Source organism: Mobula birostris, chromosome 10 (genome assembly GCF_030028105.1).
Source record: "Mobula birostris isolate sMobBir1 chromosome 10, sMobBir1.hap1, whole genome shotgun sequence".
Classification (NCBI taxonomy): Eukaryota; Metazoa; Chordata; class Chondrichthyes; order Myliobatiformes; family Myliobatidae; genus Mobula; species Mobula birostris.
The window spans coordinates 89,564,188-89,583,630 of record NC_092379.1 but is presented as its reverse complement, the minus strand read 5'-3'; the positions used below and the strand labels follow the sequence as shown (position 1 = coordinate 89,583,630).

The following is a 19,443-nucleotide window of genomic DNA, read 5'->3' as shown; positions in this document are numbered from 1 at the left end:
AAAGCCTCAAATCTGGTGCAGCTCATGATCTGTAAGACGGTACTAATCTCTGCCTTCCTATAAGCTTCTGAGATCTGGCTACCATGAAATCCCCAGATCAGAGTACAGGAAGGCGATAGAGTCTAGCAATATGATGTCATGACAACAACCTCTCCCTCAATATCAGCAAAACAAAAGAGCTGGTCATAGACTTCAGGAAGAGGTAGTGTTCAAGTTTATTTGTACCTCAACACATGACAATAATAAACCAGTTTAGCAAATCCAGTAGCAGGATAAGTAAACCAACACTCGTCTCCACTCCCAGGCCAATATCCATAATGTGCTCTTTAATTACATTATCACCTTTTGTCCATGTTTCTGTGAAGTAACAATGTGCCACTTTTATCTTGTTAAGGGAACTTCATAAGTGCTGGTTGCCACTGTTTGTCTCTGATGGCAAAATATATAACGTGCCAGTGTATGTATGAAAACGCTTGGGTGATATTTGAGTGTACTGGCAGAAAACCAAGTCTTGTCACAGTTTCATTTCCTACAAGAAGAATGCTCCCTTAGAGTTACTCATCTATATCATGCACTCTTGCAACGTTGGGAGCTGAATCAGTGTACTACTGGTATTGGAAAAGAAATTGCTCTCAGTTGTTCATCAAATAAAATTACATTTCAAGCTATGAAGTGTGTTTGGCACCCTTTCTGTATCTCTCCAAGTGTGAAATGGTATTCATTTTATGGAGATCAAAGTGGTCTACTCTATCCACCAGATGTAATTTTGGACTTTAAATGATGTGTGATGCACAAACAACCTATGGTTGTTTGTATTCTAACCCTTTAATGTTTGTGCCTGGTACTTGAAGCCATCTCTTTAGGTGCCAGAGTTTTTTTTTTTATTTTGTACATGCTGAAAATTAAGAAGATGGTCATCATCCAACCTTCATGGGCAAGGTTCATTAACTGACATTATTAACCAACTGAGTCCATTTACAGAGCAACCACAGGTAAACCCTTCCCATGTCTTTGAATCTGGCTACCTGAACACAGTACAAACTTTACAGCAGTTGGGTTAGAAACATATCTTCTGTGAGGAGAATAAAAATATAGGGTCACTAATGGTAAACTTTTCTGCTAGGTAAATCAGCCCCAGCATACAGGATGAGAGGCCATCTATAATTTTTATCCATTTCTAAAATATTTTCTGAAGTTGTTTTGGTACATCAAGTAGCATCTTCAGCAAGGTAATTGGTGCTGATGGTACTGAGGAATTAAACCATATTGATGCATTTACTCACAAATTGGCAGATTATTGCATAAAATCAGTCATTCGTTATAGACTAAACACCTAAAACTGAATCTATTTCAAAAACATATATTTGACATCATTGTAGGCAGTAGGTGTAAAGGACTAGTGAGAAGTAGTGACCATACTGTATATTATGGCATCATTAACAGTTGCTCTCAGAATCTTCAGTTATTCAATACCAGTTAGAAGGCAATCAATCAAAATGATACTCCTCATCTAACCATCAATAGTTCTGCTAAAAACATCTAATAAAAATTTGTTAATGCATCCTTGCTGAATCCATTTCAATAAGTGTTAAAACAGAGATACGATAATGGAACACAGCAACAGATATATAACAAGTGAAACTGGTCATATTAAAACAGAAAAGAAAGACATTACAATTTCTTTTTCTGTTTCTTTTAATATCAAAGGGCTGGAGTTGCCATTCATGATGATGCCCCACCCCCTCATACCCGTCAGCCTACCTCCTGCATCGGTTACCATGGCAATGAGCCAGATGAGTCACCTCAGCACCATAGCTAACATGGCAGTGGCAGCCCAAATGCACAGTCCCTTATCCAGAGCAGGAGCTTCTGTTATCAAGGTAAGACTGAAAGCACTGCACTCTCCACCTAATAATGACTGGTAATCATTTTTCTTCCATGATCAATGCCAAAACTGTTGAATGTTTTATTTCCAAAAGGCTGTTTCTAATCCAGATGTGGCCTGACATTATTTGAGCTTAATAGGAATGAATACACAAGGTTAAAATAACAAAAAGAAAGCACCTTGTATTGATGGTTTTACAGCAGCTTGGTCTGTGATTTACAGTCTGTAAACTTGATTTTAAATCCAGATGTATTAACTAAAAATATACAACATTGCTACAAAAACAACTGCTGGACCTTCTTTAAAAGGAGCAGCCACCAAATGCTAATAATATTTTATGTCTGATAAATGAATGCAACTGTATTAAATGGTAAACAGTTAAATCTTTGAGATGACAAGTTCTTGTTCTTTCCTCAATAATAGTAAAGGTGGAGACGGACGTGATGGAAAAAGAAAGACAGAAACTGTTGGATAAGCTTCAGAAGGCTGATAGAAATTAATAATTCTTTTGCACTGTTTTAAAAGCCCACCTTGCACATTAGATGCATTTGATCTAATTGAGAATAGACAGTAATACAGTTGTCTCTGCGATTTGACAGCAAGGCTGCAGGGAATTGTGAAAAGTGGTATGGGTAAAGGTGTCCTTTCTAATCTAACATCAGGTCCACCAACATTCTAAGAAAAATATGCATAAATGCTGTCATGTAAATGCCTCAAGGCCATTCTTTAAGATCCTTACTATGGAGCACCAAAAGGTTAAAGATGGCTAACCACTGCAGTTACTTGTCATTTGGTCTAGCCAAACAGTGTCGCTGCCAATGTCACCATGTACAGCAGTTAATTTCCATGGCAAAAGATAGTCACTCCCTTACCACAGACAATAGTGCAGTTGCCTGATTGTTCTCTTGCATTATATTGGTTCAAAAGCAAAAAAAAAATACAAACAGTCTTTTCTAGAAGAGTTGTTAGCATTTAATGGTTTTCACCATTTTTGACCGTATGTTTTCTTTTGATGGTGTTATCTGTGACTGGGAGGACATATGGGTGGCTCATTCTTGGTCCTCTCACCAACTTGGTATTTCTACCAGTGGGCATGAAGAAGCATCCAATTTTCCATCCATTTTATGCCAAATTTCATATTACCAAAAAGCATATTCAGTATATTATACAGCATGCTAAATGGGAGCTGAATAGCAGTATACCACACCAGGAAGACTGTGTGCAAACAAAGTACAACAAATCAAACATAAGCATATGAATTTTACCTTTATGGTACATTGTAATGCTGTAGAAATTTCCATTCACTAAGTAAAGCTGATTAAAATAACAAGTGATGTGACAGCTGACATCTGCCAAATAATTGCCGGCAATAGCTTGAGAGCTCTCTGTTTTTAAAACTGGATATACTTATTTAGTTTAAATTCATCGAAAGTATGACATGAAATCACACTATTCAATACATTTCCCAGTATTGAAAATATTTCCTGCAGAGACAGGGGAGAATGGTACAAATCTTTGGAGATTAGCTTTGTTTAGAACCAAAAGGATAACCTTCATAAACCTTTCAGAACTGGTATTAGCTGCTTTGATGGTTGAAAATATATAAAAATAAAACCACAACCATCTGCATTCATATGATCTTTTTGTCCAAAATTGTAATTGGGCGAGATTTGTCTTTAAGGTAGATCTGGGAAAAGAAAGTCTACATTGCTAGGAGCCCTATGGAAGCAAAAAGAATTGTCTTTTTTTTAGTCAGATGATCTTGAGGCCTTCCGTTGGTTGGGTCGACCATGGATGTTGCATCACAGCTGTCTACATGACACATAAGCCAGGGCAGTACGATTCGGAGAGCAAGCTGTGGCCCATGTAGCAGGCTCCCCATCTCCACACAGCTGATGAGTCCAAAGGAACGACAGAGAAGGTTACAGTTTGGCACCAGTGGCATTGCAGAAGTTGCCAGTCAACATTGAACTCAACATAGGATTGTCTTAGGGACTCCAGCTCCAGATTTTTCCTTGGGGTTTACTCCCGAAGACTTCCTCATGAGTGGGTATAGCCGCAAAGCAGCGGAGATTTTAGTTCCTTCTCCTAGATGAGCTGCCAACCATGGCTGATAAGCCCCATCTGCCCGAAGTGACTGGTTTTAAGGAGCCAGTAACCTGCCTTTGCCCCTTTTTCTGTCTGTAGAAACAGTTCTGCTGGGCTAAGTAGCTAAGCCACATGTAAAGACCAGGAGCTGGAGATGATTGTCAGAGGCTATTTAAGACACACACTATTAAGGGCATTTAATAGGTAGTAGAAGCTTATCTCTTCTACTACCCCTGACTTTAACAACCTTGAGCCCCAGACTATCTATTAGACAACCTCAGACAATCTATCTTTAAGTCTAAGGCTAGTCTTCCTGCTGTTGGACAATTAAATTTCATTTGATTTAGGGCCGAGCAAACTTCTGATATTCCAGTGAGATATTCTTCACTCAACATCACAGAATTAAATAAATCAGTCTAATATCCTGGTTTTGCTTTGTAGGATGGTGCTGACTTAGAATGGATGCTACAATAAATTTTAAAAATAATTCACTGTGTAAAGTACTTAACAAGATTAGGACCCATTCTGTGAATGCAAATAATGTAGTACCAATATCTAAACACCATAAGCACTGTAACTATGTACTTTAGTTGCTTATCCTTGCCAGAGAAAATAGATTGGAATAAATAGACTTGACAAATTTTCTCTCTGTGCAGATTGATACTTTCAAGTGCTCACACATGTATGATTACTTTCATCGTTAAGCTTTCAGTGCTTGGTTTAATGTCATACCATTAGTCACTTGATTTATTTAGCAAATGATATAGTTACTTATCAGATTTAAAACAGGCTTCCACAGGATAGTGGTTACCTAATGAGGCGATACTTGTAAGGCTTGAGTAACAAAATGCATATTGACTCATTAGTTCACTGACTGATAATAGGTTTGTTTAGTTACATGCTTAAGCATAATTCCTAAACTAGTCATGCCTTAAAATAACAAGGCACTAAAATGGTTGCCTAGTCTGATATTTAAATGGTCTCCAGGGGCACTATGTTTCATTGCATGAAACAAAGCTCCACTTCATTTATGTTTTAGGAATTGAATTTAGAAGTTAATTTCTGTTTCTGTCAAATTTCTCCATTTTTGTTTTCTCCAAACAGAAGGCACTTCAATGAAATTTGTTTTTTATGATAATTTATCACCTGTTGTAGTAATTGATTGAAAATGTCTCAATGGTGTCCAACTGCAGTGGGGAGTTTACAACAGGGTTTGATTTTTCCTCATCACTAGAATGGCTCGATCATGACACTGGGCAGTGTTTCCCCTCCAAACCACTTATGCTTTTCAAAAACTTTAGAACTGCCAGCATAGCAACATTGTCCATTTTGAGCCTTAATCATCCTCTGGCAAAAGCAGCTGGATCAATGGGACAATATTTTGCATGGATTTGTATCAGCTTGGCTTGATTAGCAGTACTCATCATCAAGACAATTTGGATTTAAGCCTCAGTGCAGATTTTGAGAATAAAATTTTGACCAACTCTCCAGTGTCACATCAGGGAAATATTCTGTTGTAGGCCCTATCTGCTTTTTCAGTGGCTCAGTTGGATGTTTCAGTCACTGCTGAGAGTAAAACAGGGATGTGTCCCAGTGGACTAGCCAGTAATACGCTCTCAACTGTCACAAACATATTTAACTTGTCATCCGTTGGAGTGCCTTTAGTGGATTTATTTGTGTGTAAGGAAAATTCTGCCAACTTTCTATCCATAAAAATCTGCTGTGAATGAAACCACTTTAATTGTGATCAATTCAATAGGACACCCTTGTCAATGCAAGAATTTTAAAACACAGATTAGATGTTCACCTAGATTTGGAGACAACTATAATACACATTAGACACTGTTTTTAACTAAGCAACTTTTGGAAAAGGGAAATCATTAGATAAATTATAATAAAGCTGCAGCTAATTTAATAGGTTCAATAGGTACATTTAATGTCAGAGAAATGTATACAATATACATCCTGAAATTATTTTTCTTCACAAACACCCACGAAAAAAGAGGAGTGCCCCAAGGAATGAATGACAGTTAAATGTTAGAACCCCAAAGCCCCTCACCCAGCTTCCTCCCCCCCATGCACAAGCAGCAGCAAGGCAACGACCCCCCCAATCAGCAAAAAAGCATCACCCCCCCCCCCACCGAGCACTGAAGCATGCAGCAAAGCATCAATAAAGACACAGACTTGCAGTACCCCGAAGACTACTCGTTCACTCGGTAATTCGACATACCACAGGCTCTCTGTCTCCCTAATAAGGGGAAAAGTGGTGTCCCCATTTCACAGCGAGAGGGGAGACATAACAAACAACTGGCTGATTTATGATGTTAAAAGTCTGTGCGTCGCTTTTTCCGAGCTCTGCGCCCAGAGAGCTCATGTCTCTGGACACACAGCCAGTAGCAAAGCCGCTGCTCCCAATATTCCGTGTTCTCCCATGATGACGCAATCGAGGGAACCAGCCTTGAATCAGCCTGTCTCCAGAGCCATGAAAATCTGGCACTCTGAAGGTGCATTCGTCTTCCAGGCCACGTTATTGGGATATCAAAAAGCGGCTGGTCGTGAGGCTTTGAGAGCAGGTCTCATTCCCATAAAGAACGGAAGTCAGAGTGCAGGTCGGGTTCTTCGAAGGGACCTTGAAAATGAAAAAAAGAGATATCAAAGTTAGAGATAGAGCTGATTCCGAAGATGCAAGCAGAGGAGCCGCCGTTTAGCGCCACTCACCCTGGCCCCAGAGTAACTAGATTTTATGGAGGAATCAAGGATAGAAATTCAAAAAGGCAAAATGTTGGATTCTTTGCTTAGCTTAAGACACTCCACTGAGTTAAAAATCATGTTAGTTCTATAGTCTGCTGCCACTTTAAGAATATGGATGTTAGTAGTTTTGACAGTTATATCGCTGGAAGGTGGAACTCTATCTGAGATTAGCACCTGCTCACTGTCCAAATAGTTTATTAAAACAACCCCACTGACTAATGCAATTTATTTTATGCCCACTCAGGATATTTCTGGCAAATAACCTAGTCAGTTCAAGTCTGGTAAACACAGGCCTATTTCCTGTAAGGTTCAAAAGGGCCATTCTGAAAACCTCACTCCTTTTATTGGCTGTGCACTTTCTGTGCTGGAACTTCTTCAGTCAATGTCATGCAGTGAGTTAAATGTAGAATGAATACAGGTTTAATTTAGATTTTTCAAAAATAATGGGATTTAGTTTCACTTTTTTATTTAATCCAAAATTGATTTCTGAATCATCTGACAATGTAACTATGAACATTGCTCTTCTAGATTAGAAGAGCTCAGCTGGGTGCTTTAAAGAATTTGCTGGTGTGTTCAGGGGAGTCATGCAAAACTGAACTAGAACATTCTCTCACTGAGAAATAAATTTTAACATTCTTGCAGTGTTTGTTTTTCTTCCCCCTCTTTACCTGTTAATCCTTGTCCAGCCAAAAGCTTTCCTTGGATTTGGGAAAACCCTCCTAAAAACCTTCTTGCACTCCCTGAAAACTCATATTGGACAGGACATGTGAATATTCAATTTCTCGCAACAGCTTTTTCTGTGTTTTTTTCTTCCTGGAATTTCTCTCTCTCATTTCTTCTCATCACCACAAATATCATGCAAAATGCACTTTCGTCCTCCATATAAGATCCCGAATTCTGGTATTGTTCCAAAATCTCAAAATGATCCTTACCTTCATGCATTTCCCTTCCTCCTACATTAATTATGCTTTTAGTTCCGATTTTGGGTCACTTACCTGCCCTTTTCATCTTTCGAACCTTTGTACCACTGTATTCCGAAGGCCTTCTCTTCAACTCATAAAGTTAACAAGTTGCCTTGTTTTATCTCCGTATTCATGTAGCTATTCTATATATTTTAAAATTTAATGGGCTAAATATTTTTACTTTACAATGACCTTTATGCGAGCTTTATCTATTACACCATGGACTATATTTTGAAATGATTGATTTATGTTTGGTAGAGAAATTGCTCAGAGGTTTGTTGTTCACTCATTCAGAATGCAGAAAATGATTCAGCCATTCTGTCTATATTAAAGGCATAGCAGACCCCCATTGTATGTCATCACTTCCATAGATCAATTACGTCTGGCTATCTTACAGAAGCAGCTTTGTGTTAATTTTTAGTTGCATTAAAGTGCAATTTACTGAACAAAATCTTTTCCTTTCAAACAATGTTTTTTTTTAATTAAATAAGAGACTCAGAGGTTAATTTTGAGAGAAAGAGGTCCACCAACATTCAGAGTGTCCGTATAATACAATTGATTTCTATATTCGTGTCAGCCTTCCCTCCCACCACTCCAAATCTGAGTCCCCAATAATTCCTTTCAACTGTTCTTCAGCTATTTGAGTGGATGAAAATTGGATGCTTGAGAATACTCCATTTTTGTAATGGTCTAATACCATGATGGTATCCACCAAGCAGGGTCATTGAAACTGCAGAACTTTAACCTTTGGAGGGATCAGTCTTTGAACAAAATATGAGCCTGCTGGACACACATTGATCTTCTTGGGGGGGGGGGCGCGGGCAGGATCCAACAGGATCTCCAGTTCACAATTCCTATTTTTTATATCACGATAAACTTTGTTTTTACCAGCTTAAGTATTCCATTTGACCTTAGACATGTAGAGTACAATACAGGCTGTGTAAGTACAGGTTTAATCATGCTAGAAACCAGCTGGCACAGATCAGAAAATATGGGAGGTAGAACTGGTTTACTGAATAAAACTGATTGCAGTTCTATAAACAAATATGTGTAACTCAAAAAATTGAACCATTAAAATGTTAAGTTTTATTTTAAAGAATAAATTATTTTTATTACCTGTATTTCATAATATTGCATCTACATGGGAACTCCCCTTATTTTTGAGTTTGTTTTACAACAAATAAGATTTAAGTGTAAGTAGAAAACAGATTGATTTTCAGATATTAACAACTATTAATGTTAAAGTGGATTTTTGCTGTTATTGATTATACCCATATTGGTTCAGAAATTTATAGAAATGTAGAACTTTAATGTTTTCATCATAAATAGTAAAAAGATATTAAGTATTTACAAACCCAAATGAATAATGAAAATTAACCTTGTATTTCGGAATGTAGGGAATGCCACTACAAGCCAGTAAAGGTTACACTCATCTACTTGGACAACCTCTTGAATTTTTGTTCTGCCACCAGGAGCGGGTTCATAATAGCCCATCCCCAGAACCATCCCTTGAAGATAATCAACGGCCTGGGAGTCACCCATCTTCACACCAGAGCAGCAGTGTATCTAGCTCGCCATCCCAACATGACATTGCCTCTGACAGGATATGTAAGCAAGTTTCTTTTGTTGTTAAACATTCAGAACTATTATACACTGCCCAGTAATTCCAGCTTTTACTTGATTCATTTAATTATCTCTGAGATTTGACCCCCGGTGTAAAATGCAGGTTGTGCAACCTAACTTAAATAAACGGATTATTGCAGAGTTGCACAGATTTATTTTCCTCTCTATTCTTATATTGGTGTTGGCATATGCAACGCTATTAAATTAGATAGGAAACTTTGTTTGTTAAATTCCAGAAATAACCTAGCCTGAGATAGTGTTGGTCACCTTGAATTTCCTATTTTGAGGCTGCAAGATTATTTTGTTCATTTAACATGTTTACACTGAATGCCATTGGCAGGTTGCCATGATTATCAATGGGTAGATGACTACAGAGAACTGGAATGAATAAAAGTGGTGTCAATGTTCCTAAGCTTATAATTAGCAATTTAATGTTGAGTGGATTTACAAAAAAAAGTCAACATTTTCAGAAGCTGAATATTTTCCAGACTCCACAAATCAATCAAAAACAATTACGCACCTACAAACTTCCATAGATTTCCCATGTCATTGAGACTGTAATTCAAATATTTGTAACTGTGACTCTTCTAATGACAGTATTTGGAAAGTGATGTATGTAAAGGTTTCTATGGAAACTACAAAGTAAGCACATTGTATCAATTTCATAACATTGAAAATCCATATTGATCTTGGCTATGGACACAGTTATCCTCTCTGTTTTTTTGGTTTCAACATTGACCCTGTCTAAGATCCTGTGCCCATAGTTCTAATGTGGTTAGCTTATGTATATTTGTCACTATTACAAGCAATCTGGGTGCTTAGGCGCTTAAAAAAATATCTTATTTGCTAATTTACTTTTATCTCTCTCAGTAACATCATTTATGATGATCAACATAATGAATTTAAACAAACTTTAGTTTATTGGCAAATTCACTGTAACATGATCAAATTTATCAGTGTTAGTGATAAATTTATATTAATGTTATCATTTAGTTTAATACTAAAAGCTTCAGCCTCTCCAAAATTCTGTGTTTTGGACAATATTTTTGTAGAGTTGTGATTGAGCCAGTTATTCTTTGTGCAGCCTCAGCATCTATTACATTTAATGTTTCAGGACATATTGCTATCGCATAGCCAACTAATTTGATAGCTCACTTCTGTAGCTTCCTGTTGCATACATTCTAAATATAATTTTGAAAAATAAGTGCAAGAAGGTCACATTAAGTTATTTTATAAATGTGTATGATATTGGTATGGGCGGAAGTAGTGGGGAAATGAATCACCATGACATAACTGTACATGCATTGTTACCTAAGCTTGATATAGTTTCAAAAGGTCTACTTAGCTGTGGATATGTACAGTCGATGGAGGAGGTGCAAAAGGAAAACTGAGCAAATGGGTTAAGGGAGAGTGCAAATAATAGCTAGTTTGTTAGAAAAGTAGAGGGAGAAAACAGTTAGTTCAAAATTAAACCAAGACGCTCTCCAATAGAAATTGGAGGAGAATAAGAAGGAAATAACTTGAGGACATAGAGCCTTAAGCTTTCTCACTAACTGCTTTGGGCAGCAGAACATATAGAACATAGAATAGTACAGCACAGTACAAACTCTGGTTAGGTCACACTTGGAGTACCGTGTCCATTTCTGGTCGCCTCACTATAGGAAGGATGTGGATGCATTGGAAAGGGTATGAATGGTAATAGAGATCTATAGGTTAGGAAAGTGGGATTGAGAAATATCAGTGGGCTGGACAGGTAGTTCATGTGGGAAGAGCTAACAATAGCAACAGGAATAAAAAGTAGAGGCCCAAGGAGTGAGATCATGATGGGGAAGATGATTAAAGAAACACATTGTGCAATAATCCCACAATTTATAGTCTTTGAAGGCCTTGTCTTAATAATAGACTGTTATCTTTGAATCAGAGGGATGTAACTTTAAACTGTTATCTGCATACTGAAGCACATGTACTATAATTACACTAAGATCTGTGGCATTCAAGTCTGGTGATCCAAGACTATACAAAAAGGCCAGGTACAACTAATGGAGGGCTATCTCAAACACAAAGGGACAATTCCAATCGAGGGTAGAGGTGGGATTGGATGCACATCAACTCTGGCGGGGTTTACAGGCCATTACTTCCTACAAAGTAATATGTAACATCATGAATGTCAGTGATGCTTCGCTCCCAGATAAGCTCAATGCCTTTTATGCACACTTTGAAAGGGAGAATAAAACTGGAGGATCCCCACAGCAGCTGGTGACCCTGTGATCCCTGTCTTGGAGGCTGATAGCAGATTGTCTTTCAAGAGGGTGAACACTTGCTTGGCGACTGTCCCTGATTGGGTACCTGGTAGGGTTCTGAAAACCTGCGCCAACCAACTGGCAGGTGTGTTCAAAGACATTTTCAATCTCTCATTTCTACAGTCAGAAATTCCCATCTGCTTCAAAAGGGCAACAGTCATACCAGAGCCCAAGAAGAGTAGGTTGAGCTGCCTCAATAACTATCGTTCAGTAGCACTCACATCTACAGTGATGAAGTGCTTTGAGAGGTTGGTGATGGCTAAAATCAACTCCTTCCTCAGCAAGGGCTTGGACTTACTGCAATCTGCCTATCGGCACAATAGGTGTACAGCAGATGCAATGTTACTGCCTCCTCACGCAGCCTTGGATCACCTGGACGATACTAACACTACTGTCAGGCTGCTGTTATTAACCACAGCTCAGCACTTAACACAATCATTCCTACAGGTCTGATCAAAAAGCTCCAAAACCTGGGTATCTGTACCTCCCTCTGCGACTGGATCCTCAGCTTCCTCACTGGAAGACCGTAGTCTGTGTGGATCAGAAATGACAACTGCACTTCATTGTTAATCAACACTGACACACCTGAGGGGTGTGTACTTAGTCCACTGCTCTACTCTCTCTATACCCACGACTGTGTGGCTAGGCACAGCTCAAATGCTGTCTATAAATTTGTTGATGGCACATCCATTGTTGGCAGAATTTCAGATGATCTCGAGAAGGTGCACAGGAATGAGATATCTCAGCCAGCTGGGTGGTGTTGCAACAACCTTGCACTCAAGATCAGTAAGACCAAAGAACTGATTGTAGATTTCAGAAAGGGTAAGATGAGGGAACACATACCAGTCCTCATATAGGGACCAGAGTGGAAAGGGACAGCAATTTCAAGTTCCTGAGTGTCAGCATCTCTGAGGATCAATCCTATGCTCAACAGTTACAAAGAAGGCATGGCAGTGGCTATATCTCATTAGGAGTTTGAGGAGATTTGGTATGTCACCAAAGACACTCAAAAATTTCTACAGATGTACCATGGAGAGCATTCTTACTGGCTGTGTATGGGGGATGGGGCACTGCTCTGGATTGAAATAAACTGCAGAAAGTTTTCAGCTCTGTCAGCTCCTCATGGGCACTAGCATTCCTAGCATTCAGGACAAATCTTAAAAGGAGTGATACCTCAAAAAGGTGGTATCCATCATTAAATATCCCCATCACCCTGAACATGCTCTCTTCTGATTGCTACCATCAGAGAGGAGGTAGAGGAGCCTGAAGGCACGCACTCAATGATTCAGGAACAGCTTCTTCCCCTCTGCCATCAGATTTCGGAATGAGCATTGAACCCATGAACAATACCTCACTACTTTTTTTCCCCTTGTTTTGCACTGCTAATTTAATTTAACTTTTTAAATATACACATATATACACTTACTGTGATTCACAGTTTTATTATTATGTATTACAATGTACTGCTACCAGGTAACACCAAGTTTCATGGCATATGCCAGTGATGTTAAACCTGATTCTAATTCCAATTCAATGATCTAGAGTGTCAATGGGACGTTACAAGATCATACATACACGAGTTCATATTTTACCCCAAAGTTGATGATTTGAAGAAGGTTTGTATAAAAATGTTCCTGAAGGGAATTTCCTTCTGTTTTTTCTGCAAATCATTTCTAGTTGGAACAACAGAATACAAGAGGGATTTATTAAGAAAGCAACCTATTGTATTATTTAGACTCTTGGCTTTTATTCAATCACAAATCGTTTCCAAGTTTAAAGTAAATTTATTATCAAACTACATATATGTCACCATATACAACCCTGAGGTTAATTTATTTTCTTCTAGGAATATTCAATAAATCCGTAATAGAATAAATGAAAGACCACAGCAAATTAAGCATTCAGACAGTGTGCAAAAGACAACAAACTGGGCAAATACAACAGAAAGAAATAATAATAATAGTAAATAAATAAGCAGTAAATATCAAGAACATGAGAAGAAGGATCCTTGAAAGTGAGTCCATTGATTGTAAGTGAAATTGAGTGAAGTTATCTCCTTTGGTTCAAGAGCCTGATGGTTGAGAGCTAATAATCCAGTGGTGGGAGTCATGAGGCTCCTGTACCTTCTTCCTGATGGCAGCAGCGAGAAGAGAGCATGTCCTGGGTGGAGGGGGTCCCTGATGATGGATGCTGCATTCCTGAGATAATGCTTCGTATAGCTGTGCTCAATGGTAGGGAGGGCTTTACCTGTGATGTACTGGGCCATATCCACTACTCTCTGTAAGACTGGCTTTCAAGGGCATTGGTTTTTCTGTATCAGGTTGTGACGCACCCTGCTGTAGAAGTCTATCAAAGTTTTAGATGTCATGCCGAATCTTCACAAAGTCCTAAGGAAGTAGAGGCACTGCATAAGGGCCTGTTGTTAGGGCACCCACTGAGCGAGATTTTCAGTCTCCCTGATTTGTCACCACCTTTGTCTCGGCCTGTGACAATGGTGTTGCAGGCAAACTTGAATATGGCATTGGAGCTGTACTTAGTCACACAGTCATAAGTGTAAAGCAAATAGAGTAGGGGCTAAGCACACAGCCTTGTGGTGCACCTGTGCTGATGAAGGTTCTTGCCACAACTGTCAAGCATTCTTCATTCGGAATTGCCATTTCACCTATTGAATGGTTTTCCAGAAATCATGCCTGGACCTCTTGTAACTATCTTGAATGCCTCTGACCTAGCCCTCAGCAGATTGCAAATCTCATGGTTTATCCAGGTGTATGAGTCAGGTACACATTGAATGCTTTAGCCTGATTGGTCTGGGAACTGGGAAAATCAGAAGGCTTAAGCTTCTCAGAGGGACACAAGGCGCAACAGTTATTATAAAATATCATAGGTGAAATACAACACTTATGTATATAACATAAAACACAATAGATTTCTGAAATTTGTTTCTTTTATAAACATAGGTTCACTAGGTTAATTCCTGGGATGTCCGGACTGTCTTACACAGGGAGGTTAGAGAGACTGGGCTTGTACACGCTGGAATTAAGGAGATTGAGGGGATCTGATTGAGACATATAAGATTTTTCAGGGATTGGACAAGATAGAGGCAGGAAATATGTTCCAGATGCTGGGAGAGTCCAGTACCAGCGGGCATGGTTTAAGAATAAGGGGTAGGTCATTTAGGACAGAGTTGAGGAGGAACTTCTCCTCCCAGAGAGTTGTGGAGGTGTGGAATGCGCTGCCTCAGAAGGCAGTGGAGGCCAATTCTCTGGATGCTTTCAAGAAGGAGCTAGATAGGTATCTTATGGATAGGGGAATCAAGGTTTATGGGGACAAGGCAGGAACCAGGTATTGATAGTAGATGATCAGCCATGATCTCAGAATGGCGGTGCAGGCTCGAAAGGCTGAATGGTCTACTTCTGCACCTATTGTCTATTGTCTATTGTCATAGTTTTTGATAATCCAAGATTTTGTTTCTTGTTCATATCCAATTCATTTGTTTACACATTGATTGTACTTGTTCACTGAGCATTCTCCTTTGATTAATCAGTCCTTTCTTTAGTTTATCGTGAGTTTTTTTTGTTCCATTTAAACAAAATTTGAACTAATTACTGGAAAGTTTACAATTCCAATATTCCAGTTCATGAGATATCACTTGCTAAGTGTAAAAACAAGTAATGGCCCACTCAAATTTGCCATTTGCAGAAAAAAAATTCATCTCATATTCACATACAATTTGGGGGTACCTGTCATCTTGAATGCTTGGTCAGTAAATGGGCAGGATAGGAGAGACGAACTACTCATTAGAAACCCTGTTGTTATTTGCATTTCCATTGATTTCAGTGGGGAAAATAGTATAATATTTCATATTGTCATTGTGTAAGAACTATTTTCAATATTAATACTACATCACATTAACTAAACGCAAAATACTCATAGGAAATTTTAAGCCTATAAGTAGAGTTCATTTAGTGACTATACAAAAATAATCAGAAATAATTTCAGAATAAATTACAAAGTATTAATTTTCTATTTAGAACATTTGGCAACTATACCGTTGATGTTATCCTAGGCGTTTAATAACTTAAAACAAACATTTTATGTAATTATTTTTAAAAGTAAACATTTTCTCAAGAAATTGCTTAGTTATTTTGATTATGAATTTTCTATTTTGTTTTCAACAGCATTTTTTGTTCCAAAGTGAACTTTTTAAAGCCTTAATCAGCAGGAGGAAATAATATCTACAACAGCTCATCCAGAAAGATGGCATTGCATTAAATCTGATTTTTTTTTTAGTATTTATTGGAATTTGTGTTCAACTATTACTTTAAGGGAAGAAAGATCATGAAGTTGCTTTAAAAATTTTACTAAATTTTATTCTATTCAGAAATTAGCTGTATACTTTAGGTACTAAAATGTTTAATGTCTGGCATTTGTGAGAACGAGGAGGACTGGTTAAGGAAAACTTTCTGGTACTGTTTCAGCTGAATAAACTATGGAACATTGTAATTCTTTGCCAACAGCTGGTCAGCCAGGGACGAGAGAAGGAGAGATCATTGATCATGATAATGGTCCCAATATAAAGAGAAGCCAAAAGGAGAAAGGTAAGACAGATCCCTGGATTAGTTCAGTTTAAGGAAAATAAAGAATAAGCAACTATATAACTGTGTTCTTAATGCCTCTCAAACATGCGTAATTTCTTAAGGGCTTAATTTCTTAATTGCTTAATCAGAAAGTTCATAATGTCTTTGTCACTTTCCAATATAATTTTAGACCCATCTATTTCTCTTCTTCATTCTAGTTTCATCATCTTAGCCTTCCTTTTCTGAAATCCATGACTTTTAAGTGGATTAATGCCAGTGTTAAAATACTGTGGGAACAAATATTTAAGTGAATGACCTTAAAATAGAAGGAATTCAGTCGTGATATACAGTTCATGGATATTGGCAATGTGTTAACTGGGACACATGCAAAATATGTTTCTGTGGTGATCTGAGAACTCAAACAAAACCTACATGACTATGTCGTGGTTGCTATAAGTAGTGTCAGTATTATCATGTGAATAAGTTAAAATAGAGAACCACATGTTTTATACATTAGGGTTCATATATTGTTGCATAACATTTCCGTCTGCAGTAATTTTCTTCCATTTAATTGTGAGGAGAAATTTCCAATAACAATTTTGCTTGGGTTAGGCACTGATCCCATCAAGAATTCTTATTGCTTTTATTATCGTCGATCCAGAGTTTGGTATGAAACAAAAAGTCATTCTTAGTCAGTGAGATTAATATACAAACCCCAGAGTAGTGCAATTAAAGGCCTTAAAGTTGATCGATATCGGGAAATATGTATTAAATAAGGAATAGACAGTGGACCAATTAGTGCTCACAGCCATATTCTGCAGCAAATAAGGCTCAAGGTACTGTAGGTTTCATATCAGGTCTTGCTTATTTTGAATACTAGAGGCCGTACTTTCTCATGAAGTTTAACTGGAAGTTTAACAGGATAAGAGGTTCCTAGAATGTGTTAGTAGAGGAAGCATTTAGGATCTCAAGAGTCAGATCTGGCATTGATGGCGAGTGGTGTGTATATGCTTGGGGTCAAGGTCAGTTGGGTGGTGACAATAGGGCATGTAATTGGGTTGGGATAGTGGTCATTTGTAGCTGAGAGTGGGGCACTTAAGATCCCATGGAGGAACCATCGTGAAAGTCAAGTTCTTACCTTGGAGAATCTACTTGACGTAGGTTCCTGGTGCTGCATTAAGTGACACATTAGGCCTCTCAAGTGCTGTAAAAACCTGCTTCTGTACAATTAACCCATACTATCCATGGATTCTGCATGCTTGGATGAAAATCACAGACTTGCAATCGAAATTTTCAATTGGGCACTACTTTACATATCCTACAACCTCCACGTGTAGCGCATTCGTCACACAGTGGACCTGCTATGCTCTGCATGTTATTTCCTGGCAAAGTTGCATCATTTAGCATGCAAATTCATTACACTGTGGTACAAGTTCTTGCCACAGACATGATTCTACTGATAACTGCTGTGATAAGAAGACTTCAGGTAAATGTGGCGCGGTCTCACTGAAAGTAGCTTTTAACCAGTCATTTTGACTGTGGTTAACTTAAAAGTAAAATATAAGTAAAATGCCAATGTGGAGGAAATTTAGTTTTGATGGAATCATATCTGTGATTTACATTTTATACAAGTACAAATCTAGCCAAAGCAATTAACTTCCTTTATGTGGAGAGGAAGAGAGAATCAGAAGCGGAAGGTTAGGTAAAGGTCCTTGCAATACTGTGAGACTGGGCCACAAATCTTTCATCGACTTTTCATGTAAGTGGATGTGTTCAAGAAATACTAAACATGGATATTCCAAAATGAAAAGGAAAACATGACTCTCAAGATGGCATGGCAATGTAGTGTTTAGCGCATTATTTTGCAGTGCCAGTAATCACTGATCAGCGTCCGATTCCCTCTGCTGTCTGTAAAGAGCTTGTACATCCTTCCTGTGACTGTGTGCTCTGAGAGCTCCGGTTTCCTCCCACGTTACGAGGACATACAGTTAGGGTTAGTGATTTGTGGGCATTCTGTGTTGACGCTGAATGTGGAATGACACTTGCGGGCTGCCTTGCTGATTTTGTAGGGCAATGTAATGGGTGACAGATGACACGTATTGTTCATAATGGAAACTGTTCTACATATTTCACTGAACACTATCATTGAGTTGTTGTGTTCATTTTAAACAATCGTGCCTGATGTAACAGCAGCTCTATAAGGTGACTGCTTTTGATTTGTTTGTAGTGGAAGTAAAGGCCTGCAACTTTTGTTAAACACATAAAGCAACTCATGTTTCATTCACAAAATTCTACAATTTGACAGAAATGATGCATTTTGCTGTATGTTTTGATGTACATGTGACAAATAAGGCTTATCTTTAAATCATTATCTTTAGGAAAGTTTCACTGCTTTGATTATGTTTTAATTCTATCAAAATAAATGTTGTTTACTCAATGGTGAGACATATTGATATAGTGTAATATTAGGAGAATTATAATGTTACCCCACCGAGTGAATCATAATGAGGTGTGTCCTTACTACTCAGGTGTTTTGTAGTATAATCCAAGAACATTAACATCACTTGAGGACATGTTACCAAGCCTTCCTTGGCTGAAAAATTGTGAATGATATGTAAAGGAGGGATGGAAGAACACGGGCACATTGAAAAGTGGTAGAAAATCTAAAAGTAAAAGCTACAAATAGATTCACATTTGTTCAGAAATATTGTCTCATAGTAACAATGTTTGTTGCAAATTTGGAAGTTTGCTTGTATGTATTTTCACACGACGTTACAGCTAAAGGTTTCTCTGTAGTAGACTTCCAATCCATCATTGTCAGGTAGAATTAGGTCTTTGGAGACAAAAAACAGGTGCAAAACACTTGATATGATTGCTGACAGTGAATCAAGTGCAGTGTGTTTGTTCATTGTGGGACGTTTCCTGAGTTTTTCTAAACATTTTACCAGCTTAAAAAAATTTAAAGATTAAAAGTGTACTTGAAGGGACAAGAGGATGTGACCTTGTCACAGAACAAAAAGGAACAGAGAGACCCCTGGCATTGTAAGGAAATACTGCACTGATTAACAGCCACTGTCTGAAAAGTGCATATAACATATAGATTGATCAACACATTTTCCTTTCAGGTTGCACTCAAACATATCCAAAGTTATGAATTCTTTGGAATTAAGACATGAGTTGCTTTAGAATGCACCTGCAGTCAGAGCTGGAAAAAGATATCAAATGCATGCCAAGGTTTGAGCTTTTTGTCATGAGAC

At 38.1% G+C, this 19,443-nt stretch overlaps 1 protein-coding gene across 3 annotated transcripts in view; it reads left to right on the top strand.

Annotated features, from left to right (window-relative positions):
- dacha (dachshund a) overlaps positions 1-19,443 on the top strand; it is a 400,811-nt gene that overhangs the window by 284,014 nt on the left and 97,354 nt on the right. For 2 of the 3 annotated variants that reach the window (XM_072270529.1, XM_072270531.1), the window contains exons 4-6: positions 1,708-1,880; positions 9,084-9,294; positions 16,127-16,207. In XM_072270529.1, the coding sequence (XP_072126630.1) occupies positions 1,708-1,880; positions 9,084-9,294; positions 16,127-16,207 (465 nt within the window). The remainder of the gene's footprint in view (positions 1-1,707; positions 1,881-9,083; positions 9,295-16,126; positions 16,208-19,443) is intronic. The other variant, XM_072270530.1, reaches the window with a different exon arrangement.